A 26,642-nucleotide genomic window follows, 5' to 3' on the forward strand; every position below is an offset into this window, starting at 1 on the left:
AACGATTCACAAAGGTTGTTCTGCTCAGCGCAGAATCATGTGGGTTTTTTTTCTGAAATGCAACCTCCGAGCAGATGATTAAGGTGTAAAATGCACCACCCCTGTCCGTAAGCACGTCCACACACATGCACACGCGCACACGCACTGGAGCGCCGCCACGGCCTGCAGCTGCAGTGACGGTAAACAGCAAGGTAGCGCATGGGCAGCCGACAGGGAATTATTCCACATCGCATCACATCCCTGGGCATCCATGGCGTCCACACGCACGGAGCCATGCTTTTAGTGCAAGGCAATGAAGGGTTAGTCACCATATCTGTCATTTAAATAGACTGTTTTTTTTTTTTAATTTATTATTATTGTCATCAACCAATTGCGTCGGCGTGCAGGAGCGGTGGGAAGGAGGTGGAGGAGGAGAATCAGCGCACATTTTTTTTTTTCTCCAGCAGGGTTTTTTTTTTTTTTTTTCCTGAATCGAAGCGATGGATGCGGACACATCCGGCTGTTTTCCTGCAAACGCGGCGGACGGGCGCGAATTTTTATTCCAAACGCGTCCGCATCTTCCCGATGTTGCAAGGTGTGTTTGAGGAGCGTACGGAACCTCCGGGAGGGGGTGGGGAATGACCAGGAAGGTCTATTTTGACTCACGCCTGTCGAGATGGTGAGTGAAATATACGGTTCTTTATTTTCCCTTCCTGCACTCCATGACAGAAGCGCTACCTGATGTGGGCGAAGGACCCTCGCCAGCTAATTGGAATAGATGCTCTCATAATAAAAAACAAAAAATAAACAAAAAAAACCCAAAATGATAATATCTAAATCACACGTAATAGTCTGTTGGAACTCTTTATACGATACCCTGCTTTCAATCGACATCCAATCTGCACATGTATTATTCTCTTGCAACATCCATCCGGCACACTCACTTGTCTTCTGCACGTCTTTAAATGCGCAAAGCGCTTCTGGCGGATGTCAGGATAACCTTTTTAAATAGAAAACAAAAACAAACAAGCAAAAGAAAAAGAATACATTTATTGTGTTGTCAGCACAGCGTCATGTTGAAAATGACCTTCGGTGCTTGGTGGCCTCCGATTCATTCTCACCTGAGATGGGGTGTTTTATTTATTTCTTTTTAATTTTTTTTAAATTTCACAATGTGTGCAATGGCCTTGCTCATGTAAATGCACATAAAACATGAGTGCTGTAAAAAAAAAAAAAAAAGTACTCGTGTACCAAACCATATAGGGGGAATGTGATGTGTGTTTGATGAGTGATGCTGCCAAAATCTGTGCCAGCGTCCATCCCCATCCCCCTTTCTAGCATTGTCCCTCTGCAGACTACTCACCCATGCGGTGCGCCTTCCCTGTCCCAAATACATCACAATGCATTTGCCAAAACCCCTGCTACTCACTTAAAAGCTGAATGAATGAATGAATGAAGGAACGCCGGCGCCGTCCCAGCCTGCCGTCTGATCGTCGCAGGGTGAACAACACGCTCTATAATTCCTCCTCATGTTAAACACTGTGACCTCAGCTCCATTGCCATGGCAACTTGATAACTTCACTTGCGTGCCGCACATTGAACGGGCCTCGCTTTGACCTCTGCTTAAAAGTGATATACGTGTCGGCAAAATATGCATTTACGCACGTTCACCGTCCTCCATTATGCTAAGAGCTCATCGTAGACATTGAGTACTGTAAGAGGATTTGGCGACATGAAAATGCGGGAGAACGGCATGGTGAACAGATGTCGAGCACAATCGGAGTATGATCTTTTCATATTGATTTAAATCGGTCCGGACCTTAAATGCATGTGTATCTTAATGTCCTGTTTGCACACTTGTATGGCCTCTTTATCCATGCAGGTGGGTGAGAGTCAGGGGCTCTTCAGATTCCCCTCAGCCTTAAGATGGCAGTATTCTCTTACAATACTTGATACACACCAAAACTAATAACAGCTGGAAGCTTGCACCCAAGCTTAAAGTGGCACATAAAATATGCCAGATTTTCAAGCCACTTTAAACCTTTCTTATTTATTTATTTTTTTTAAATCCATTTAATTAAAAAGGCAATATCTATCGAGATGACTGGTTTCCCCAAACAATGATCGCTCCTAAAGACCCAAAAATGGTGCAGGGATTTTTCTTTCTTCGTCCCACTCCGGCCCTAACTGATTCTCTGTTTTTTCTTCTTTTTTTTTTTTTTCTTGCTTGTGTGAAAGGCGGCATCACTAAGAAGACCCGCGCGCCCGAGATCAAACACAACTCACTAGATCGTTGAGGACCATTGTTATCCTGCGCGAGAGCAAAGAGACGACGCCTGCCTTTTCAAAAGGAAGAATCAAACGGTGGACCGGTCCTGCTGATTCAGTCTAGGAACTCAAAGTCCCACGGCCTCTATTCTTGCTTGGATTTTATCATTCAGTCAGATCCACCAGGTTTGTATTCTAATGACTTGCCTTTAGCGGCGGCACATGCTCTTTACCAGCATCGATCTAATCTATTGACTACCCTGAGTGTAAAAAGGCTCGTAGTCCAATTACGAGATAGAGAAGGAGCTCGGTTCAAAAGCAGATGTTTGCAGGCCAAATAACTGATGAGCAAATGATTTCAAGAGTCGGCGACTGAGTCCTCGTTAAACCCACCCTTTGTGTGACAAATTTTAGGTGAATTATTTCATCGGCTAAATGAAATAGTGAATTTTGTTGGCAACTTCAGCCGAGTGTTTCGGGTCATCGTGGAAAACCCTCCAATAAATTGGCCCCGAGTCACAGAGTCATCTAGCAATCATGTTTACATATCTTTAAGTCGTTTCTTAAGAAACCGTATGACATTATTTGAAGAAAAGAGTGGGCATCAATTCAAAATCAGCCAGAAAATGGAGAATAGAAATGGTTTCAGTATCATGGGGAAGTGATCTGCCAAACACGGAGGTGATATGTATTTTCAAAAATGAAAAAAAGAATGATAATTGCACGTTTGTCACAACGGTCTATTACAGACTTTAACACAAATCAGAGATGATTTCGCTTCCTGCTGAGCTGTTTCCAATCGTGACACGTGTCTCTGTGGTTTACCTTTTTTTTTTTTTTTTTCTTAGGACAGAGTATGCCATCTGCACCTTTTCACAGAATCCTACGACCCCTTCTGCTCGGTACATTCATACTGGGATGTTTTGTGACTCTGTTTTTGATGTATTTTAAACCATCCACCAGCTGGTTGTTGGGTCCCGTAGAGTCGACGGTGTCTACGGACCGGGTCAAAAGCCTCTTCTCCACCAAGAGCGATAAAAATGTGACCACCGTTCTGATCTGGCTTTGGCCCTTCGGACAAACCTATGACCTGACTGTCTGCAGTTCGCTGTTCAACATCGAGGGCTGCTTCATCACGGCGGACAGGAACCTCTACAACAAGTCCGATGGGGTCGTTATCCATCACAGAGACATCAGCACTGACTTGTCCAACCTGCCGCCGCTCCAGCGTCCGTCCTTCCAGAAGTGGATATGGATGAACCTGGAGTCCCCGTCACACTCCTCTCAGCTGCCTGGGATTGAGAATCTGTTCAATCTGACTCTCAATTACCGTCAGGATTCTGACATTGAAGTGCCTTATGGGTCCATCGTAGCGGCGGAAGGCGAGGAGGATTTTGTCCCCCCGAGCAAAAACAAGCTGATCTGCTGGATTGTGAGCAACTGGAACCAAGACCACGTGCGGGTGAAATACTACAATAAGCTGTACAAACACATCGAGGTTCACGCGTACGGACAAGCTTTCGGGGAGTACATCTCTGACCAAGACTACTTTCCTACCATCGCCAGCTGTAAGTTCTACCTGGCGTTTGAGAACTCCATCCACAAGGACTATATCACCGAGAAACTCTACAACCCGCTCTCCATCGGGACAGTGCCAGTAGTTCTGGGCCCGCCCAGGCAGAACTACGAGAACTTCATCCAGGGAGACGCCTTCATCCATGTGGACGACTTCTCCTCGCCCAAGGAGCTGGCTGATTACCTCCTGTTCCTGGATAAGAACGAGGAAATGTACCTCAGGTACTTTGAGTGGCGGCGACACTTTAAAGTGAAGAAGGCCTATTTTTGGGCCGAGCACACATGCCTGGCTTGCGATTACCTTCGTCGGCATAAGGAGTACAAGGCATTCAATAATCTAGACAAGTGGTACTGGGGTGGGTAGTGCTCCGAAGGGCTATGCAGTGCTTGTTTTGTTGTAAAAGACAGCGCTTTAAGGTTTTTCACTCTCGGTTAACATGAAACGTCATGGTGGTGGTGGCTCAGTGAGACATCCCGTTTTTTTTTTTTTTTCTTTTTTCTTTTCTTTTGTGCTCGCAAGCCAATTCATCTCAGCCTTACTTTGCCTTGTTGAATTTATTTTTGTATTTTTAAAGCATCACACGCACACATTGAATTCATTTATTTTTTTGAAATCCACCCATGTTTTGCTCAACGTGACCTCTTTTGCTGCTAATTTTTTTACTGCTGTTGTTTTGGTCGGGAACAAATGCTCGTATGCTTGTTTGCAAAACAGATAAAATTGATGTCAGTTTTTGAAGTGGCACATCGACGTAGGGTTCGGCTGCTGAGTGGGACTGACACAAAAGTGGAAATCACGTGTAATATTCATTCGAGTGAGGCATTAACCGATAGAGTTAAACAATCTCATCCGTGCTAGTGGTGCATTCCCCTATGCAGGTTTACTGAGCAAAATGTGAACATAGTTCAATTGTGTCATTGTACATATTGTGTATTTTTTGAGATTATGTAGCCGTCATCTTTGTCCTATTGTTTTTTGCAAGTTTGTGCTGCTAATCCACACGCACAGTAGGACAGACGGTCGTCATACCAAGTGGCTGTAGGTGGCATATGGTGATCATTACCCCGGTAGCCTCGGACAGCAGATGTGACTTCTGCACAAGAGGGAGGTTACTATTTTAATCCGTGTTGTGAATTGTTCAGTGTCACATGTGATGTGTCACGGCGTAGTTGGATCCTGTGCGGATGATAGTACAGTACGGAACCAGCAATATGAATCTCCCCCACACCTCACTACACTGCATTCTGATTTGATTCTAAAGGGGGGTAGGGGGGAGTGATATATAATTAAGGTGGTTAAGAGCACAAAAATAGCACATTACTGAATAGGGCTGCACAATTTCTCACTCTGGCCTCCTGCAATTTTCAGAATGCAGAAAGAGGCAATACCTGTTGAAGATGAAATGTGTGTCAATACCTGGTGCTGCAGGGATGTCCTGCTGATGTTGTAATATTCTGCATTTCATTGGCAAAGACACCCATGAATATCACACCTTTCAATAATTCATCAATGAAAATAAAGACTATTTTATCAGGGATGCACTGATTCACGGGACGATTGGCTGATATTTCCATTGCAGATTATTTTCGAAAATGTGACAGCATTCACGGATGACCGTGGGTGTTTGTTTTTTTTATTTGCAATCTATTTTTCACCAGCACGAAGTGCTCGTTTCTCGCCGTGTGGATGAGAAGTGACGGATGATGTGGATGCAACTCAGAAAATACGTAAATTTTTTCCATATCGGGGAAGTTAGAATGTGGATGAAGCGTTGGAGGATCTTTAAAACAGGGATCTCTGCTTACCCAGAGGACGAAAACACGCAAAAACAAAAATGCCATCTGTTGCCGGCTCAGTCGTTACATTAAACAGTTCAAGTGGTCAGAATTAGTGCATCCCTGAGAAAGTGTAGTAAAACCTTTGCATTTCCCCAAATATACCAGATCATGTTGCAATTGCTGTGTCAGTCAAAGGCACCATTACATAAAGCCCTGTTATTGAGTAATTCTACGTGCTGTTTTAGTTAGTATATTGTACTGTCATCCCACAGAGGTGACCCGAAAAGAATTATTGCTATATTTTCAGCCACCTGAAGCAGTTGGTAAACAAATGTGAACAGTGACGACTTTAGATCGGGGATTCGGCCCTTGTAACGCGAAGGACGTGAAGCAGCTTTCGTAGCTGCTGCAAGATTATCTCTAATTTTTCTGTTGTTGAATCATCAAACCGCCATGTTGTTTGGAGACCTCTGAGGTTGCATGCAAAGACGATTCTTGGATTTTTTTGTTTACACTCCTGTTTACAGTCGTGTGGTTTGCCAGCCGACCTAAGCCGCTCAAAATAACTCTTCAAAGACGGTTTCCCATCTGTAGATATCACATTGCATTTCAGTGTGGACAGAAAAGCAAATCCACTGAACATTGCATGTGGAACAGCACTCAGCAGCTATTGACATGATGGTTATGTTTTTACAGAGAGTACTGTGCAAATCCATGTCAACATTTTATGCAAGATGAGCCGGTGGCTTCTTGGTCAGACAACTGAAACACCTTTTCAGGTTATTGGCGTTTTTATATATCCTCACTGTCAAAGGGACCACTGATGTAAAATATGACGTGAATTATTATTTTTCATATGGACTACCATTGGAAATGCCACAGAGCAACCTGTATATAAACACTGTCGTGAAGTCACTCTTCATCTGGATCAAAGTAGACCACAGATCATTGCTGTTCGTGCACCAGACTGAGGGCACTCCGAGAGTGTTTGCATTTGAAGGAAAAAAAGAGAAGAAAAATCACCTTGTCGAATATTTTACAATGTTCTTATTTCTCTAAAACATGCAAGTAGTGTTGGGCTACCGTCGTATGTAATGCTGGTGCTTCAGAAGACTGTGACTCCGGGTAAGATGAAGAGCGGCACTTGAAAAAGAACAACCTGCGTCAGAGACAATTGCGTTCGGTGATGTGAGGTGGACATTTGATTCGAAGGAGGCAAATTTAAACCTTAAAAGACGGCTTTTTGATGAGGTGGTGATTCCGTCGCCGTGACCTGATACAGCAGAGATCTAGCACTTTTATTCATGTGGAGTTGTGCGACTCATCGTGCTGGTGGCTGTCTTAGATGAAGTTATTGTCATCCAACATCTCTACTTCCTGCAAATGAACTATGAAACTGCCACCCATGGTCTTATATTGTATCGTCCAATCTCATGTATAGAAAGAAAAGTATCTTGTGGTTGTTTTTTTTTTTTGTTTTTGTTTTTTTTTTTGTTTTGTTTTTTTTTTTCTGCTTTTTTTTCGTGTTCGTCTCTTTCATCCTATCTCCCCATTCTTGTTCCCTCTCTGCTTATTCTTTCTCTTCTCTTTTTTTTTGATTGTTTTTCATTTTATTGCACAATAAGAGGACTTGTGAGTTCTCCGCTCCCTCTTGAGTCGGAGTGAGGATCAGCACCAGCACCTGGCGCTGAATCGGCACTGCTACTGCTGATGTCATTGAAAACACTGTATATGGGATGGAATCTTATTGTGCGGTTGGACGTTAAGATTTCTCCAGAAATGCTAAGTTTCACTGAGCTGCTCAGTGAGTCAATCAGTTGAAAAGTTTTGCCAAATCATTGTATTTTGCCAAATGTTGTGTTTTAACTGTAGATGTCTAATAGTGTCAAAGAAAATAAAGATATGGTTAAATGAGCAAAATGATGCATACTTACTGGCACTTATTGTACGATTATAGCTTTAGCAACGCAGCTACAATCGCCTTTTTTTTAAGCGTCAAACGACGATTTGTAACATTCAAGATACAACAATGTTGGACCCGGAGTATTCCCATGGGACTCTGAGCTTTCCTCAGCTTTGCAAAGCTCTGCAGCTCATCTTTGTGTGACTGAACCCCAAACCGTCACTGTTCTATTCACTTTCGAGGATGTCATTGTGTTTTTCGGTGCCGCAGGCAGGTCCCCAGCAAGGCAACCGACGGCAAATGCACGGCGAGTAACATCGAAGATTACGGAAGGAATCTTAAACTGTAATATCCCTTCTTTGCATAGATTATGGAATTTAAAATGACACAATTAAATAATACACTGGTTTATCCTAAAAACCACAACAACAAACAAATAACAACCTCAAGGTCTGGTCCATATTGATGAAATCAGGATTCAACTTTAAGGCGTTAGGGTTAAGGATCATACTGGGCATCAAAACAAAATAAATAAATCAATTCAGATTTTTTTGACTTCCATTCCCAAATGACATTCAGAATGACCAGTTCATTCTCGCTATACTATCAATCACAATAAATGTCAAGTTATTTCAAAAGTTATCATGATGACATGTTAAATGTTATGTCAGGACTGTGCACGCCCTTAGCCTCTCGCTGTTGTGAGAAGAGATGTAGTTCTGATTTTGACACTACTTTTGAAACGGTGAAAGATAAGTTAGTGGATAACGTTCAGTGAGACGGACATCGGACGTTTAAAGCGTTTTCATAATGACGCAATAAAAGTAAATGTTCATTCGCTCTTAAACCAAATTTTAGACATAAAGCCATTCAGTCTCATTCTCAGGTCTGTGCAATTTAGTCTCCAATGAACCTACTGCATGAGTGCGCGCATAAGTGAATGATGTATGTGTAACTGCATCAAACAACTCTGAGGATCTGCTGTGAAACAATCACACAGTGTAAGTGAAGCTAATTTTCATGGTTGGTTGCTGCCACTCATGTGCAAAGACGAGCATCCTGTGACTCTTCTTGTTTCAATTCATTATGTCAAATGACATTTCTATTTCAATGAATGTTTGAGCGTATTCAAAGGGAACCCGTTTAAATGCATTTTACTTCGCACTTGACTATCACCAACCCGTCGCGTTCCTTGATGTAGATCAAATGGAAATTCTACAGTTGTCGCACGCACTGTGCCATGCAATTCAGGCAAAGGTATAAATAGCAAACCAGAAGCCTTGATAAGTGATTGATGTGAGCAAGGGAGGGTGTTGTGTTGGTTACGAGCTGATCCTCTGGGTGTTGTTAGTTACCCGAAATCGGCCCGGGCACTTTGGTATTTGCGAACATCTCTTCCGCCACGTAGACATGAATCACACATCTTTCCACACATCACCGTAAACTGTCTTCACTTTACACTGCAGGGCAAAGTGTCTGCTGAGCGTACGCGATGCTGGGGCCAGTGGTGTAAATAATCCATCAATGTTATTTGGGGATTGGAGTTAAAGTTCAGTCAGCGGGGGTTGTTGCCTCTCCTGAACTCAAGGAAGAATAGCCGATTCTACGCTCGGCATCAGCCCTGGATTTAAGGAACCTCTCAAAACTCAACTGTATCGACCGATTCTACGGAGCACACATAATCACGAGGTTGGAAGGAAAACTGTGTACAATAGTATGTGGTGATACAGTTACGGTACAAAAATATCGGCGCTGAAATGAGGTCAAAACTGTCGGAATGGAGGCGCAGCGGTTGGCACTTCAACCTCGCAGGGAGAAGGTCCCCGGCTTTCTATGTGGCATTTGCAAAAAAAAAACATGCATGAGGTTCATTGGAGAGCCTAGATTGCCCAGACGTGTGAATGAGAGGGTGAATGGTTGTCTGACTGCACGTGGCCCTGTGTTTGGCTGGACACCAGTCTGCCCCGCGCCCTTTGACAGTTGGGTCAGGCTCTAGACCCCCGCCACCCTGAATGCTGGATAAGCAGTATAGATGATGAACAAGTGAGGTCAGTACATCCACATTTACACGTCTCTCTGCAGCTTTCATAAAATTTTCCAATAAACATGGAAGGATATAGTCATTTGGATCGCAACGATCGAATTGCTGAATATATTCTAATGCCGAGCCTTTTCAAAAAATTAAATAGATTCGGTTTTGCATCTCAGATTTAATCCAAACTGAATCTGCCTTAAAGGCTAAATCTATACCTCGTATCAGGTATTGCGTGTGACAAACTGATCAACCATCTCATCTTTTTGACATTCAGCCACTCCTTGGATCAGTTCCATTAAAAACAAAAAGTTTGTGGTTAGCCTCATAACCATGAGAGCCGTGGCAGATGGGTGTGTAGGCCAAGCTAATCTGGTGACCAACTTGCCAAAAAGGAAGGCTTTGCAACTGACGAAAAGGAGGGTGTCAGTATCCTGTAAACAATTATTTAAACGTTTACTGTGCGTTTGACTTCCTCATGGAAAATTTCGTGCAAACAATTCAGAGGATTATGAAGCCGCTGAGTAGATTAGTTTCCCAATACACTGACGGCTGCTCTGTCTTTTGGATCCGTCTAAGAATTTCATTTGTAGTAATCCTCAAACTTTTTTTTTCACGATGCAGTATTGCAGCGCATGAAATTGAGGATGAAAATACAGAAAGCTTGTCAAAGCTGGACGAGCCCCTTCATACTTGAATAAAAGCGTACAGAAATAGTGTGTTAAATACTGTAATATGTGTATATCATGGCAATACTGCAGACTCCCTCTGTCATTTGAAAATCCAGAATATAATGAATATGCACACGTTGTCAATTCTGGACATGAGATGACTGCTGCATGTGTCTCTTCAAATCAAACTTAAGTAGAGTTGTAAAAAAAAGACCACTTTGCACAAACACTGATCTGAATCTCCCATTTTCAAAAGGGTTAGGGTTATCGTTAGAAACAGCAAGAGAAGAAAAATTTTCAGACCATATAGACCTCCCATTGCAGGTCTGATGCTGTAAGTCAGGGGTCCCCAAACTTTTTCCTGCGAGGGCCAAACACTTTTTTCCCTTCTCTGATGGGGGGGTAGTTTGTAACAGTTTGTAACAAAAAGTGTGATGATCACAGAGGTGTCTAAACTTAAACATTTTTTGTTATCCAGAAAGCCACGCATAACCAAAAATCACCCCTTTCCTGGATCTTGACAGGAAAAAAAAAAAAATAAATAATAACATTATCAATGAAATAAATGATAATATTTATGAAATAAATGATTACCAAATGACCCTTTTCAAGTTTTTCACAGAAAAAAGGACCAGATAAGGCACAGACTGCAGAAAGGTGGAACAGAACGTTACGTTCTATGCATGTACAAAGTTACGACTACGTGGCCTGGATGAAAAAAAAATCATAACGCATCTCTGTTATTGTTCAGGGGCCGGGCAAAATGTGGAGGCGGGCCGTATCCGGCCCCCGAGCCATAGTTTGGGGACCTGCTGTAAGTAATACATTTCATGGTCATGCTTTGCTTTGCAGACTGTGAATAACTTCAACATTCATAGCTGTACAGTTTAATCCAACCGATCAACTGACAAACCCATTCCAGACCTGCCGTTGTCACCTGTAGTTAGTTAGCTGAGCTTTCTCTAGAAAGAATGTGGATTGTCTTCTCTCCTTTGCAGTAGAGATCACATGTCTGGATCTACAACTGGTCTCTCATACCATTACTCATTTTGGTGAGAACTTAGTGTAACTGCATGCCATTGTGTGTGTGTCTGTGTGTCTGTGTGTCTGTGTGTGTGTTATTGCTCGCAAAACCTCCCTGAAGGAGTGTAAGATTTTGCGTGAATTTAGACTCCTCAGATTGTATCTGCCAACCCCCTGTGTGGTTCTCCTGTTCATCTGCATTGAAATCAGGCTCTCCATGTGGCAGGATATCACATAGGCCGGCTCAGAATGCCAGGTTTGTATGAGTCCTCTCATTAAACACTAGAGCCGGTCCACATCTCTACCTAATGGAGTCCACTTATGCTGTCATCGCCATGCGAACCGGTTGTCAACTCGGGTGCAGTGAAGCTTTTGTTCACCTGCGCCATGTTGACCTGTCTCACTCTGCAACAAGTCCCCATCTCAAAGGAGCCCCCCAAGTAAATGCCTCTCATCTTCTCACATCTCTTTTGATTAAGGGACAAACAAACAGCGCCTGACACCTAATTGTTAAGGCTGAATACGTTGCGATAAGACATCCAAGTCTTGCTCAAATAAAGGCCTATTTATCGGGGCTCGACAGACCACATAGGAAATCTATTCGTGGCTGCCCGCCTGCTGACTCCAGTGGATTAAGCAGGTAAAAGAGTATGCAACATCAGCAAGCCTTTTGCTTCACAAGACAAAGACCAACATCTGTTATGTATAGGATGTGAGAAATAGCAAACATGTGTAGATTAATACAGCTTAACTTTGACAATAAGCAGAACACTGAATCATCCGAGCTTTAATATTCCGTGAATAATGCCATCTGCTGTCATGCGATTTTTTTTTTTTTTTTACGTATCTCATACTATGCCTCACTGCAAGAGATGATGATTTTTGTTTGCTGGTGAATATCGGTCACCTCCACCCTTGCATGATGTCACATGATGGCAGACATTCTTTGCAGGAGACTATATTCGTCCTTCAATTGGTTTGTGGGTTTATTTAAGGTCTTCACAGCTTTGTGATTTGCTCCCGTGATCAGGACACTGCCAGGCAACAGGAGTAGAAAGCAATTGTGATTTAATCCAGAGCTGCGCATAACTTGCTGTAATCTGCAAAATCCACCTACTTACAAATAAGCAGAAGTCGAACCAAACCAGAAACAGTTTCCTCTTCAACGTAGAACACATCTCACCGTTGCGCGCCGAGCCACAAATAGCCGACATTTAATTTATTTATTATAGGGTACAATTTCCGTACAAGGAAAGAATAGAGGTGAATGAGAAGATCGGCAGGGAGAGAGTTTATCTTGGCAGACTTGGCGCTCATTTCAGCCTCATCTGTGTCATTGACCTTCCTGTGTGTGCATAAGAGGGATTATCCTTGTTGGCTGGCCTGGTGGTCTTCCCAGGCTATTTTTATGAAGATGTCCACCCCTTGATCCTTTTGGAAAAATAATACGGGCACATGCTTTAAGATTCAAATTTAATTTGACACATACCAATTACAGGGCAGAAGTTTATGTACATGTATATGTATATTCACATCTACATTAAGTGTGGTATAAAGTGCATCTATGTTTGCATATTCGTAACGTAGTTGTGACAAAAAAAGATTCGCTAAATGACAAAGCAACAACTAGATTTGCTGGTCATGGATAGGATGTTGACTGAAAACCAATTAAAAGGAATAAATAGCTTAAAAAAATGACTGATAAAGAATAATTAATAATTGACTAACATGTCTCAAATGACCCAAAAATAATTAACAAATTTCCCTCAAATTAGCAAGAAATGGTGTGCAAGCGTGGAATTAAAACGCAGAACATGCAGGAGAGGCACTCGTTTGTAATTCATCTGTATTACATGTTACCAAATATTCCGCGGGAAGAAAGACATTGGAAGGAATAAATTAACAAATAAATAGATTAATAAATAAATGCATTTCAGAATTTTCTTAAAACTATGAAACATAAGTACAGAGGATGTGAAAATGAGGATTTGTGTTGTTTTTGACACACATGAAAACTACTGTACAATCACTAAAACTAAAATCCGTACATGCATACAAACAAACAATAACTTCCTAATATGCTAAAAAACCCATATAATGTTGTAAGCTTTTATTTTGTGCCAGATCTGGACATTAAATGACAGCAGTATCACCATCAGCAAGATCAAACGTCTCAGTCCCCCATCATTTTGAAAACAGAGTGAACATCCACAGACCCACGGCTTCGCCCATCTGAGGTGCTGCCAAGCCTCCCTCAAAATCCACCAATAGGTCCTGGCAATATAGTTCAGTACCTGGCAACCGCGAAACTGTTGGCACTTACATCTCATGAGCCATCTGCAACTGCTTGTGTGTAGCGGGTATCGAAAAAGGCCGCGAGTGTGTCCGAGCACGTCACGGCATCCAAATGGCCCCGTTCCTGTTCCGGGACAAATATCCAAATTGATAGTATTGCATAAAAAGAAAACATCTTGCGTGAAGAGGCTCATAGCTCTTACATTTCACTCGAGCGGCTCGAGCGGTCATCCGACTTTTTGGCCCCGTGACATGGCACGGCATACAAGCACGGGGTCTCATATAATGTTCTTCTGTCTCTTAAGTGCATCTCTGATTGCTCTCCTGCATTTCTGTGATGAGGCAACAGCAGTGATACAGTTGAAAGGCTTAATGATCTTTGCACCGTCCACTCCCTAAAAAGGTGTAGAATGAGTCATTGGAGAATGTCCATTCTCCCCGGAGATTACCGCTAATAAGAGGGCCAGTATTTATAGAAGACCCCCCTTCCCCCCAGCAGATACCCCTAATCCGTGCCTCACCCTCGTTTTCATCCCGCTGCCCGAACAACTGGCGCCGCGGAGCTTCCAGCTCATCCTCATCCTCGCCCGACCGAGGTACAGACTTTTTACTCCATTCATACGCCTCTTTTCAACAATTCCTTTCAAAGACGAGATAAAAAAAAGTACTGCGACATCTTTACTCGTAGAGATAGTGAGTAGAGAGAGAAAGATTGCCAGGACTATTACTTGCCATTTTCCATCCCACCTATTATCCTTCATTGTCCAATTTTCTTCCTCTTGCCTATTTCTGACCCGCAGCTAAGAAAAGAAAACAATGTCCAGAAGCGAGCGTTTCGACTGCCATTACTGCAAAGACTCCCTGCTGGGAAAGAAGTACATCATGAAAGAAGACACGCAGTATTGCACTAAGTGCTATGAGAATCTGTTTGCTAATTGCTGTGAGAGCTGCTCTTTACCAATTGGCTGTAACTGCAAGGTAAGGGAGCAACAGTGAAGCCATTAAACCGAGAGTGTGATGTAAGTAACGTTCGGAAATGTATGTCGTTTGTAAAGGTATTAAAAAAAAATGTTGTTTTTTTTTTTCGATTCGCAACCAAGCTTTGTTTTTATTTTGTTTTTTTTTTTCTTTTCCTGACAAAATCACCTTTTAAAATCTTCTTAAATGTTAACAGGACCTCTCCTATAAGGATCGCCACTGGCACGAGGAGTGTTTCAAGTGTGCTAAATGCAGCCGCTCCCTGGTGGAAAAGGCCTTCGCTGCGAAGGATGAGTTGCTGCTCTGCACAGAGTGCTATGCCCATGATTACTCCTCCAAGTGTGCCACATGCAAGAAAACAGTTATGCCAGGTATGGGCCGCAACTGTTTGAGAACAGGATCGGGCGGGATTAATCATACTGCGTTGGTAAAAATGCATTGCGCTGACAAATCTGGACGTCTTCCATTAAAATCAGTTTGTTAACTGCCTTTATCAGTTAAGAGGTGAAGAAGCCTGGCACATTCTCCATTAGTGAGGAATGCAAACGAACTCGGGCTACAAAGGCTGAACAGGAACGATCGAATATGAGGTCATTGCACATCTCTCTGATAGATGTGTGGTAAATAAGAACGCGTTGCGTAACACAACAGGCAAGGCAAGAAATAGGATAGAAAGGTTGTGGCTGTCCAAGCACCCACATCAAGAGTGTTTGTACTTTTCATGTCCTGTGTTCACTTTAGTGCTTTGTTACATATTTTTGATATATTTTTTCTTTTTTACTATTTATTGTAGGGCTTTCAGGGGAGGATGTTGTAAAAAAATCAAGTGTTTTGTTCAGACATTTCTGATAAGAATTGTATGAGGCTATTTATACAAAGGCTGGTCATGAACTATTAAGGGAGGAAAATATGTTTTATTGAAATGATGATGCATTTGACAGCAACAGTGTTGCAATGGCAAGGTTCGATTGAAACAGTAGTTTGTTTAGATTTGCGTGTTTCTGTGCCGTTCTACTCCAAAGTCTGCACCATAATGTTAGTTACTGTGGGTGGTGGACTTCACAAATGCAATCCAAGCAAAATAACATTATGTAAGCTACTGTTTTATGCGGCCGTGTCATCACAATATGTTCAACACAAATGACTAAACACAACTGGTTAGATTTTAAATTTTATTATCTCATCAACATGACATCTCTCCAAATCCTGTCAGAACAATGGCTGTGTTTGGTGGTTTGAAATGAAGAATCCCTCATCCCCTGATTCATCACACTACTCTTTCTATGATTGTATTCACAGGGACATTATATGCATTTCACCCCATTTGTGAGTTTATGATTGTGCACATCAGATGTGTTTGCCAGGTGTCATGTAAATGTGAGATGCTGAGCACTAAGGTCAGGATGAGGCTTCATAAGATTGTTATTAATACTGGCAAAAGTTGGTGAATGCATAATAATTTGTGTTATTGTTACAGAATAAGTCATTCTTAAGTCTTTAAAAATCCACTTCTTGACCGTGCATTGTTAATCAAATAGCATTAAAAGTTGTATAAGTTGTCATCGTAACTTTATTTTGCATTTCCATATTACCACAAAAGGAAAGTAAGTATTTCTGCATTTACCTGATCTGGGGTGAACAAAGGTTATTAAGGTTAAGAAATATATCAGACTTAAAGCGCACTGTAAATTATGCTATGTCCATCAAGGAGGGCTACCATATCTTGTGAGTGTTGATAAAGAATTCAGTGTACTTTTTGTTATCTTTTAACGATTCTGTTTCAGGGATGAATGGCAAAACAAAATGAAAAAAAAATCAGTTAGACAGCAGCTTCCACGATTAATGTACCTTGCAGCGACACCAACCAACCAAAATGAGCGTGTTCTGGATGATTCCATTAGCACCAATCAGTGCATAATTCCAATAAGCACATTATAAGGTCTTATTACAGGATTATTAGGACCTTATTAACTATTTAACTTGTAAATTGTAAGCCAGTTATTCCATGGCAGCTGAGCACTCTTCATCTGCTAAGGTTAATGCTGCTGAAATATTCTGGGGACCACAAACTTGTCCCTGTAGTGATTTTCTCAAAAGATGTACTCATCCAATGAAAAATAATGACGCTTGAGATTGTGAAGGTTGTCTTGTCCTTCCCCCCTCAGCGGCCATTGTTTCATCATAAAGGTGCCATATGTGGACTAAGCTGCTCTCATACCTTGTGCCAGGTTCCCGCAAAATGGAATACAAGGGGAACAGCTGGCATGAGACCTGCTTCCTGTGTCACCGCTGCCAGCAGCCAATAGGAACCAAGTCCTTCATCCCTAAAGATGAAGGCTACTTCTGTGTGCCCTGCTTTGAGAAACAGTTTGCCTACCAGTGCTGTGCTTGTAAGAAGGTAGGGTTACAGCTTCCTGCTGTGTGTGTAATGACTGAATGAGCAAATCCTCTTGACTTTGGAATTATAATATTACTTACACAGCAGTGACAGAATAAGAAATGGAATGAGTGGTGTTACGTGCCTGAATCATTGGGTTTCTTTTACGATGAGGCCATCACAACCGGCGGGGTCACCTACCAAGAGAAGCCCTGGCATCGCGAGTGTTTCCTGTGCATCGGCTGCAGGAGGCAGTTGTCCGGCTTGCGCTTCACCTCCAGAGAAAACTACCCTTACTGCATCGAGTGCTTCAGTGACCTCTATGCAAAGAAGTGTGTGGGCTGCACAAAGCCCATCACCAGTGAGTCACCGCCTCATGTTGGCCTTGTCTTTTCATTCATTCTGACACTTACTTTTACGCGCGCGGTTCTCGACTCAAATTATACGCACGGATTTGTTTTGCGGCCCAGTCATCACTGCATGATGTAAAGACACGGGTCTTTGTCGGATGTCTGCAGGTCTGGCAGGGGCCAAGTACATCTCCTTCGAGGAACGCCAGTGGCACAGTGAGTGTTTCACCTGCACACAGTGCTCTGTGTCGCTGGTGGGACGCGGCTTTCTCACCCAGCGTGATAACATCTTGTGCACTGACTGTGGGAGAGAGAAGTGACCTTTCTGTGAAGGGGTCGCAGCCGTATCTTAGCTGTATCCAGAGCCTGTAGTCGGATGCAGACGTTGAGCATTAAAAATATAAGCACGGCTTATGGGCTGGAAGACTGCAGCAAATGCTTGTTTGCCACAAAGGAATTCTCTCACATTGCTCATGCTGGCACACACGTAGATGAAATAAATTGCAATTATATATATGTGTATATACAGTATTCATATATACATATATATATATATATATATATATATACATATATATACACATAAACACCAAGAAAGCATTTCGCTCTCTTTTTGCTGTAATCTTTGTTGTCTTATGTGATGATGAAACACAAAAATAAAATGAAATATATATTTTCCTGCATGATACTTTCACACTGTATCAAAGTTATATTGTAAATAAAGCAGAACTGACATGTCATGTCACTAACCTTGCAAATCTTGCCAGTAATTGAAAGATTACCCGTTCATTATCAATATCAGGCTGAATATTATATATCCGGAGTATCTCATCGTCAATGTTGGCGCTGGGAAATTATGATTCCCTATTTGCAGTTTTATATTGATTTAATCAGCAGGGTAATTCATGCTGTAAGGAATCAATGATTCACATGGATTGTTTTGATAAAGTAAGACTCATTTGGAAGGATTCCCGATTGAGGCCTCACCCAGAATGCAACCAACCCTCAAGATGCGTCAATAAACCTTTTTCTATTTTGGTGAAACTGACATGCGTATCATTCCGAAGAAGAGATCTCATGAAATTCCCATCAGACACCATCTCTGGTGCACATTTAACTGTGCCGTTGGTTCGAAAGCCATATATCTTTTATGACCATATTGTCTCTCTTTGTCACCGTCGCAATGTGTTTATGTTGCCCGCTGACCTCATCACACCCACTTCATTCATGAGTCAGGTTGTAAACAACCTATGGACGACCATATTTGGTTGACAGTCCGACCGCAGACCAAAACCGCGCTGTGGGGCTGCACACGAGCCAAGACTGCAAGAGACCGTAACTGCGGGTGCCCGAAAATATCCTCGCCATACTCATTGTTTTGATGCTTGTAAAAGGGTGTTCTTGGAGAGGCGGCTCGGAGAATTGTGAAAGTGTCCGTCCAGGGCAGGGCGAACGGCGAGAAACGCTGACATAAGATTTCCTGTCAGGAAACGGTCACATGGGGAGGTGAAACTGCCTTACACTTTGGTGAAGAAATCAAAGTGGGACAGTGAGCGTTGTCGAGGTAGGGCCTTTTTATTTTTACACAGATTCACTAAGCTTTGTGCAATTTTCTCAAGGATACCTTCTTATCGCGGTTTACAGGCCCAAGAACTCATAAAACTGACCGTCACTTGCTTGAGAATAATCGTCATAATTAATTCGAGCAACATAAACAGTACCCGGCATCGATTCATTCTGCAATGGCTTTTACAGCATTCACACAAACACGCATTTATGAGAAGAAAGCAGCAAGTAAAGAAAAGGGCACATCCTATATCCAGTGTCTTGAGCACTACGATCAAAATGTATATATAGGAACCAAGGACGGCAGAGTGCATCAGCTCATTATTCCAGCTCTCAGAAGCAAAGACCTGTGCGCGGGCTCGAGTGGAACCAGAGAATTCAGGGCGACAAAACTGGGCTCCGGCGGCCCAGTGGTCCAGCTGAGGACGCTGCCACTTTTCAACCACCTGCTGGTCCTGTGGGACCGGAGCATTTGTCCCCTCAACATGTTCTCTTTAAACCCAGTCCCCGCTCTGAAGAAGATTCAGCATGTATCTTCATTCGCTGTGTGTGACACGGACGGCGCGGAGAGCGTGACGGTGGCGACTTCCTCGAGCCGCAAGAAGGTGATCAGGATCCACGAAGTCAGAGTGGATAGGTGGGACGTTGTCAAGGAGATCCCCCTGTTCCAGGATTCTGTGACCTTTGCAATGGACCGCACATGTGTGTGTGTCGCCACCAATGACAAGTACCTCCTATGTGACGTCGAGAGCGGGAGCATTGAGGAGCTCTTTCCTCACGATCACACCTCGCAACGTGTTCTCGTCACCTCAGTGGGGGGAGGGGAGTTCCTCCTGAACGGACCTGGATCTTTGGGTAAGAGCTGCACTCATTTTCACAACACCTGTAGCAAATCAACCGTGTTAAATCAGCATGTGCTGATTGGGCACAACCGTTCAACGTGGTGGCTGGTGAACTATGTGGCGTTAAGACCCATGCTGTCTGGTTTGTTTGGCCAATTGTTGTGTAGTTTGCTAGCCCAACTGAAGGTGTTGAGGCTGCTGATTGTTTCCTTTCTCCAGTTTCAGGTAGTGCAGATTTTGCTCCTCTTTTGTCGTCCTACCCGCAGACACCATGCCATTGGATTGTCCTCCTTAGGGGGACTCTTTGTTTTATTCTTAATTTGAGCAGCAACCAACCTGACCCCTTTCCCTAATAATTGTTACTCTGCACCTTCTTCTCCCGACTTTCATAGCTTATTGAATACCACTTACATCAGTTTTATGCTGCGTCCCTCTCCAAAACCAGCATGTAACCCCAACATTTTTTAGGGATGATACTGATAACTCGATATAGAAGACACTTATTATTGGTGTAGTTTGTATGCAGATCATAGTTCCGCATTATATTAAAGATTATGAATTCAGAGATAACAAATCGTTAAGTTGACATTATGTTGAGGATGTCCTAGTTTGTAAGCTGCTGTCTGTATCCTTACATGAAGAGTACATTTTGACTGCCTGATGATAAAATCACAGATTATATTTGACCAAATATCATTATTACCCATAACATTTCTGTCCGGCTTAGTGCCATTTTGGAAATGATAAAAACAAATCGATCAGCTCCTTTCAAGGTGCTCTGTAAAATTTGCATTTTCACTCAATATGCAAATCTGGGAAAGGCTGACAGTGGAAAAGGCCGGGAAAGGCCGGCCAGATTCAGTCATCTGGCCGGAGGAAATTTGTCTTGATATCCCCATTCTTGTCCCCCAGGCATCTTTGTGATGAAGACCGGTATCTGCCAGCGCCCTCCCTTGCAGTGGGTTCAGGAGGTGATGGCAGTCGCAGTATGTTTCCCCTATGTCTTAACTCTACAATCCCAAGCCCTGTCTGTCTACAGCATGTTAGATCAGCAGCTCAAACAGACTGTGATGCTCGGTGGAGCAAAGGGTCTCCTGTCTATTCCAGGTAAACCTGGCATCAATTCATCACCTCATACTGGAAAATTGCAGATTCCCCTACACTGTTGCTTTTGCTTTTGTCTCGCTTTACACGGATCCATGTCAATCAGTCTTGCACCAACTGTCTCTACATACTGGGTGTTTCAAAAAACCCCAAAACAAATCTCCCCCCCCAGATGGCGTGTTAGTGTTCACTGACGGCGACATTTTCAGCCTGCGTCTGGTGCCGTTAGAGGAGCAGATCCAGGCGCTTGTGGATCTCGACAGGGCGGAGGAGGCCTTATCGCTGCTGGATGGAGTTGAAAGCCGTGTGCAGTTTGACTCATGCAAGGTGAACTGCAATTTATAGACAGGTGGAAGAAAATGAATATGCCAGTGCAGAAAAATATGCGCCCATAAAATTTTATAATTGACGACTCTAAATTGTGTGTGTGTGTGTGTGTGTGTGTGTGTGTGTGTGTGTGTGTGTGTGTGTGTGTGTGTGTGTGTGTGTGTGTGTGTGTGTGTGTGTGTGTGTGTGTGTGTGAGAGAGAGAGAGAGAAGCTGACTGGTTGTATATCTCTGTACATGAACCTGCGATCATCCAGCTACTGTTCCTCTGGCCAGATGCCAGCTGTCTGCAAGATAAGCAGTATTAATAATGAATGAATTAAATTAATGAACATTTTTCCAATTATAAAGTGACTGTAGGTGGCAAATGTCCCATGAAATAATTTTTTTCATTTAAGATTTTATACCTAATAGATAAATCTGTGTGGCACTTCTCAAGATGACATAATATTTATGTCTCCACAACAGACATCAGGTGTTGACTATAGGCAATGTCAACTGCTAATGTAGGTACATGTTCCAGATGGATGAATACGGATGATTTTGTCCCATATCTCAGATTACAGTTGATGAAGAGAGTGGCAAAATAATAATTATTCATTTGATGCATGTTTTTCTGGTTTTCTAAAAAAAAATCTAAATCTAAGGATACTTACAGTTCTCAGCCTCGTGGCCCAATGATTATGTAAAGGCTTGTGTTTGGCTCAGGAGATGTCTTTTCAGTTGCAGGAGCTGCAGAAGAGCATCACTTGCCTGGCTGGGTTTGAACATTTTTACCGGGAGTCATTTTCCGAAGCGACAGATTTCTTCATGTGAGACTTGACCTCCATAACAAATTCCAAACACTTACAGTGTGTGACTGGTGCATATCTCTAAAATCATACCAAATCAATCATTATCAATACGCGTTTCCCCATAATCACAGCAAAGGCGAACTGGACCCCAGAGAAATCATCCACCTCTACCCCGGGATGAAGTCTTGTCTCAGTGAGGACTTTCAGTCACTGTACAATCAAACACGGCAGCAGAGGGATCTGTGGGCGCTGAGGGAGGCAGACAGAAACACATTTCATCATTACCTGACCTTCCTTGGACATTTTCTTTGGGAGATCAGAGGGAAGGCACAAAGCCTGAAGTACAGTAAAGAGGTGGACTGCACCCTCTTGAGGCTGCTCGCAGAACAGGGAGACGCCGAGCTCCTGCAGCAGCTTGTGGCATCCCCCAACGCCTGCAGCCTGAGCCTCTGTGTGCCTGTTCTGGAGCAACACAACAGGTACAGAAAACGCCATCGGTGACGTAAATCGCAAGCATTCATTTGGAAATATGCTTAATGTTCAGATGGTCACATAGGGAAATGCATTTTCATGTCATGTTTATTTTCAGATATTTTACATTAGGCTTGCTCTATCAAAGCCATGGGTTGCACATTGATGGGATCAAGGTGGGTTTTTTTTCCAGATTTACAAATGTGCATCAATTAACATGGAGACATGAGCTGTATTTAGCCTTTTTTTTTCTCTCCTCCCAGACATGGGTAAAGATTGCAGATGGCTTCCACAAAGACCCCTCTTGCACAGATGTCTATGGGCTCATAGTGTGGACTCTCAGTCAGCTGGACAACAGAGATGTGGTGTGGACATTTGCAGACTGGGCGCTGCAAAGAAATCAAGAGGTGTTCATTGCTCCGTGCTTTATACCTAACTGCAGAGGGCAGAGTTGTGCAAAACAATGCCGCAAAGGCCTCCCGATATTAATTAAAGTGCATAGCTTTTTAACACGTCTATGACTCACTTATGAAGATTATGGATATATCTTCCTCTCTCGAAAAAAGACAGGTGTGCGGATTTTCACCGAGCGCCCGGCAGGCGATCCTTTCGTGACGCAAGATGTCCTAGATCTCCTGGAAAAATACCCGCTGGCTCTGCTTTTGTATCTTGAGTTCTTAATTCATGACTTAAAGAGTGAGGTGGGGACAGCAGCAACCTAATCTGAAAGCCTGTGTTCTTTATTGAATGCACTGTGACATGATTTTTCTAATCTGCTCCCAGGAGGCGAGGCATCACAACCACCTGGCCCTGGCATATGTTACTTATGTGCTGAAACAGGAGGAGGAGAAAGCGTCCGACCCAATGGCGGCCAGAGGGAAGCTGCAGCAGCTGCTGTGGGACTCGAGAAATTACGATGTCTCGACGGTATATGGTGTGTGGACATCTTGTGACGAATAAATCAATTACGTAATCAACAAATAATCCTGCTCTGTCAAACTCCATCTTATACAAGGCCACATCAGCAGGACGCTCCCCCTGCAAGCGCTGCATAAACAGATATTAAACTTACATTTCCTTGTTACAGTGACCTCATTGAATCTGCATTGGACAGATTGCTATCACCGACGGCAAGCGTCGATGACCGGGAAAAACATAACAGCAAAGACATTCAAAGACTACCGCACAAATTTTATCTTACAAGATGAGAACGAAGGGCGGCATTTAGGGGCAAAACAGCTCTGTGACATGGAACTGAACTGTCTTGTGCAACCATTTAAAAAAAAAAAAAAATCAACATTGTGTGTAACAAGTCTGTGCAATCATGGTTAATTTGTATGGAACATCCCTGCATGAATCTTGCTGTGCTCTCATCACAGAGGGAATCAAGACAACAGCCCTGCACTTGGAGAAAGCTATTCTCATCGGTAAAACTGGCGACCACTTCCGAGCTCTGCAGTTGCTTGTACATGCAACAGGAGACCCCCAGGTTGCGGAGGCTTATAGCCGCAAGGTGTCCAGAGGCCAGGACTCACAGTTCAGGAAGGCTCTGCTTCTCGACCTACTTGACATTTATGTGCGCTCTGAGGGTCTCGTCTGTGCTGCGGTGGATTTGCTCAACAAAAACCCTCAGGTCTTTGCCGCAGGGGAGGTCATCCATCTTCTGCCTGAGTCCTGGTCTCTTCAACTTATCTCCCAGTTCCTTGTTGCATCTCTGAGGGAAACTTTACACCAGAGCCGCATGATGATGCTGCAAAAAGCTTTGACTAAGGCAGAGCTCCTGAGGCACAAGGTCATTCGGGTGAGGTTTGGGGTTTTTCGGTTATTTGCTGCAGCCACCATTGTATATTCCTGTCCGTTTTCAACTGATTTCTGTTTGCCCTTTCCAACTCAACCTTTTCAGATGCAGGCCTCCAAGTTGAAGTTCATTGCGGACAAGGGACAGGTCTGTACAGTCTGTCACAGAGAAATCAGAGAACCAAAGTTTGCCTTCAACCTGCGTGGTGAGCTAGTTCATACGGACTGCACTAAGAATCCAGCGCTTTAATGACCAAAATGTTTGTTTATGAAAAATACATGAGCTTTTAAAATGACCGTAAATTACTTTAATACCGTAAATGTTTCCCGGAAGGTGATCTTAGCAGATTACACGGTGTCATGTTTGCAAACTAAAGAGACTGCCCTCGGGAACTTCTGACAGCCACATTTTCCGATTGGAAAACCACAAATCAATCGCGCAAAGAGCTGCGTTCTGTGTGCCTTTCCATGTCTATTCCACCCGCTCCAGAGACACTGAAGACAGCAATAGCTTCCAAGTGAAATATGAGTTTGTGCTTAAATTCATCAATATATAAATATATAAACACAGTGGTGTTTAACATGGAAACCACCTGTGGTCAATCTGACGACCAAAGGGGTTTTTACCGTCCGCCAATGCTGTTGTATATTTGCATCCCGACTATCATGGTTTACACCAACTGTGTATATTTGTCTGCACAGCGCTGGAAATAGAATGTCAACAACAGAGCGACTGCACGTGAGAGGACTGTTTTTTGTTTTTTCAAAATTCGTCTCTGCATTAATGTACATTTATGACCAAAAAGAGGGCATAATTATGGGTTTTACAGAATGAAAAATAAACACACAAAGGAAGTGCAGTGTTTTCTGCCATTTATGTTATAAACTAATTTTATAAGCAACTAAATGATATGTCTGTGCTGTGCATGGAATATGAAATCAGAAGCAGTTTTGACCAACGCCATCCCTATATCATTAGGAACCAACACAGTTTCTAAATATTACCACTCAATGGGACTATTGCACGTAAAAAAACGAAACACGTATCATTAAGTTTAATGGCACTGGACTGAGTACATTTTTGTAGATCTGTCATAATTGCATCTCTAAGACCAACTCCATGACACTCCTTTGTGACAAACTTAAGGGAAAAACGGCACTGATGTGTTTGTTGTTTTTTGTCGTGGGATGACTATTGGAAATGACAGCAAGTGGATTATCAGGCATTATGATAAAATGAAATGTTCTTTACTAATGTGGCTTTGCGACAAATTGCTTTTGTTCTCTCTGCTTAGTCTGTGGTCAGAAATGTTTTAATTGTGACCTGAAACCTGCCATAAATGTATAAAACTGCTCACACATATTACTTATACCCTGGAAGTCCCAAGGAAAACCTAATGAGTTCACTTTTGTTGGGGAAAAAAAATAAATGAATGAATGCATACATTTCATCCACTTAATGAATTCCAGCATATTTTGTTGGCGCTAACATAATCCTTTGAGGAGGTGCTAGGAGGAAATGAGGCCCTTGCACTTGAGTATTCAACATGAATTACTTTAGTAAAATGTGGATTTTTGTGAACAACAGTTTGATAAATGATCATTTCAAGTATTGCATTTTTTATCTGAATATCTCAAAGCACTCTTCACTGGGTATTTTTCACTTGGATTATTTGTTTCATTGATAAAATCTAACATCACAGCTTGAATCTTAATCTAATAGAGTGTGACTTGCCACTCGTAGATGGGGAAATGTTGAAGGAGGCACTGACACTATAATGTAATCATTTTTTCAAGAATACCCTAAAATATTTCAGGACTCTTGGATTTTTCATCTCCACAGCATGGATATAAAACTGGGCAACCCTTTTTTTCCAGGTTTTTCAGATATCTCTGGATGTTGAACTTGTGAAGAAAATAGCACAAAGGGTCAACTCCTAGTGTGGACTTGTTTTGAGATGCAAAAGGATCATCTTTTAGTTTATATAGACTCACGCTGGGAGGCCGCTCCTTGAGATTGGACAAATTTTGGGTTGTGCCAGATGACGGGGCGCACATGGGCTGGGATTCGTCCACTCCTTCCCTCTCACAGACCTCCTCAGGGAGCATTAATGTTGTTTTGAACACTTGCAGCTACTCTGCAACTGAAAAACATTTTTTTTTCTCATCTTTGATGTCATCCAAAACCGCCAGCGTAACTGACTGGCAAAAATAAAATAAAAGAATACACGCAAGGACAAACACAACTTTTCTAGCTCTCTCTTGATAGCCTGGGTACACTTGCGTCAAAAACACATTTCACCTAAGAATGTCAAATCTGTCCTTGTTGTCCTGCGACAATCTGGAGTCCAGTGTCCCCAGAGTCTGTGCCCGCTGACCAGATGGTCATTTTACACATGAAGGGAGTGGATTGGAGGCAAAAAAAAAAAAAAATCAACAGTTATCTTGGGTTTCCAGACGTGGTGTCCAATTATAAATATCCACAAACTCAGCAGAAGGAGGGGAAGCAGGC

General features: G+C 42.7%; 3 protein-coding genes across 7 annotated transcripts; all 3 read left to right on the forward strand.

Moving 5' to 3' along the window:
- Positions 1 to 280: 280 nt before the first annotated feature.
- fut9a (fucosyltransferase 9a) lies at positions 281 to 7,521 on the forward strand. 2 transcript variants are annotated; one of them, XM_086155315.1, is made up of 3 exons: positions 281 to 658; positions 2,218 to 2,433; positions 3,096 to 7,521. In XM_086155315.1, the coding sequence occupies exon 3, from the start codon at positions 3,104 to 3,106 to the stop codon at positions 4,184 to 4,186; it is 1,083 nt and encodes a 360-aa protein (XP_086011441.1). In that variant the 5' UTR covers positions 281 to 658; positions 2,218 to 2,433; positions 3,096 to 3,103; the 3' UTR covers positions 4,187 to 7,521. The 2 variants fall into 2 exon arrangements, with proteins under 2 accessions (XP_086011441.1, XP_086011450.1); XM_086155324.1 differs by having other exon boundaries at positions 281 to 574.
- Positions 7,522 to 14,016: 6,495 nt separating this feature from the next.
- fhl5 (four and a half LIM domains 5) lies at positions 14,017 to 18,261 on the forward strand. Of its 2 annotated transcripts, none has more exons than XM_086159847.1 (6): positions 14,017 to 14,121; positions 14,326 to 14,503; positions 14,700 to 14,874; positions 16,732 to 16,901; positions 17,055 to 17,241; positions 17,399 to 18,261. In XM_086159847.1, the coding sequence occupies exons 2-6, from the start codon at positions 14,342 to 14,344 to the stop codon at positions 17,548 to 17,550; spliced, it is 846 nt and encodes a 281-aa protein (XP_086015973.1). In that variant the 5' UTR covers positions 14,017 to 14,121; positions 14,326 to 14,341; the 3' UTR covers positions 17,551 to 18,261. The 2 variants fall into 2 exon arrangements, with proteins under 2 accessions (XP_086015973.1, XP_086016048.1); XM_086159922.1 differs by lacking the exon at positions 14,017 to 14,121 and adding an exon at positions 14,147 to 14,218.
- Positions 18,262 to 18,773: 512 nt separating this feature from the next.
- Positions 18,774 to 25,890, forward strand: LOC147237873 (transforming growth factor-beta receptor-associated protein 1 homolog). Of its 3 annotated transcripts, none has more exons than XM_086160025.1 (12): positions 18,774 to 18,794; positions 18,875 to 19,651; positions 20,551 to 20,745; positions 20,915 to 21,069; positions 21,792 to 21,880; positions 21,994 to 22,341; positions 22,452 to 22,509; positions 22,597 to 22,740; positions 22,900 to 23,034; positions 23,117 to 23,267; positions 23,713 to 24,134; positions 24,237 to 25,890. In XM_086160025.1, exons 2-12 carry the CDS (start codon positions 18,973 to 18,975, stop codon positions 24,378 to 24,380), a joined length of 2,520 nt encoding a protein of 839 aa, XP_086016151.1. In that variant the 5' UTR covers positions 18,774 to 18,794; positions 18,875 to 18,972; the 3' UTR covers positions 24,381 to 25,890. The 3 variants fall into 3 exon arrangements, with proteins under 3 accessions (XP_086016151.1, XP_086016275.1, XP_086016225.1); XM_086160149.1 differs by having other exon boundaries at positions 21,798 to 21,880; XM_086160099.1 differs by having other exon boundaries at positions 18,786 to 19,651.
- The last annotated feature ends 752 nt before the right edge of the window (positions 25,891 to 26,642 follow it).

Source organism: Fistularia commersonii, chromosome 1 (assembly GCF_037954325.1).
Source record: "Fistularia commersonii isolate RoL2024-O1a breed Wild chromosome 1, RoL_Fcom_v1.0, whole genome shotgun sequence".
NCBI lineage: Eukaryota > Metazoa > Chordata > Actinopteri > Syngnathiformes > Fistulariidae > Fistularia > Fistularia commersonii.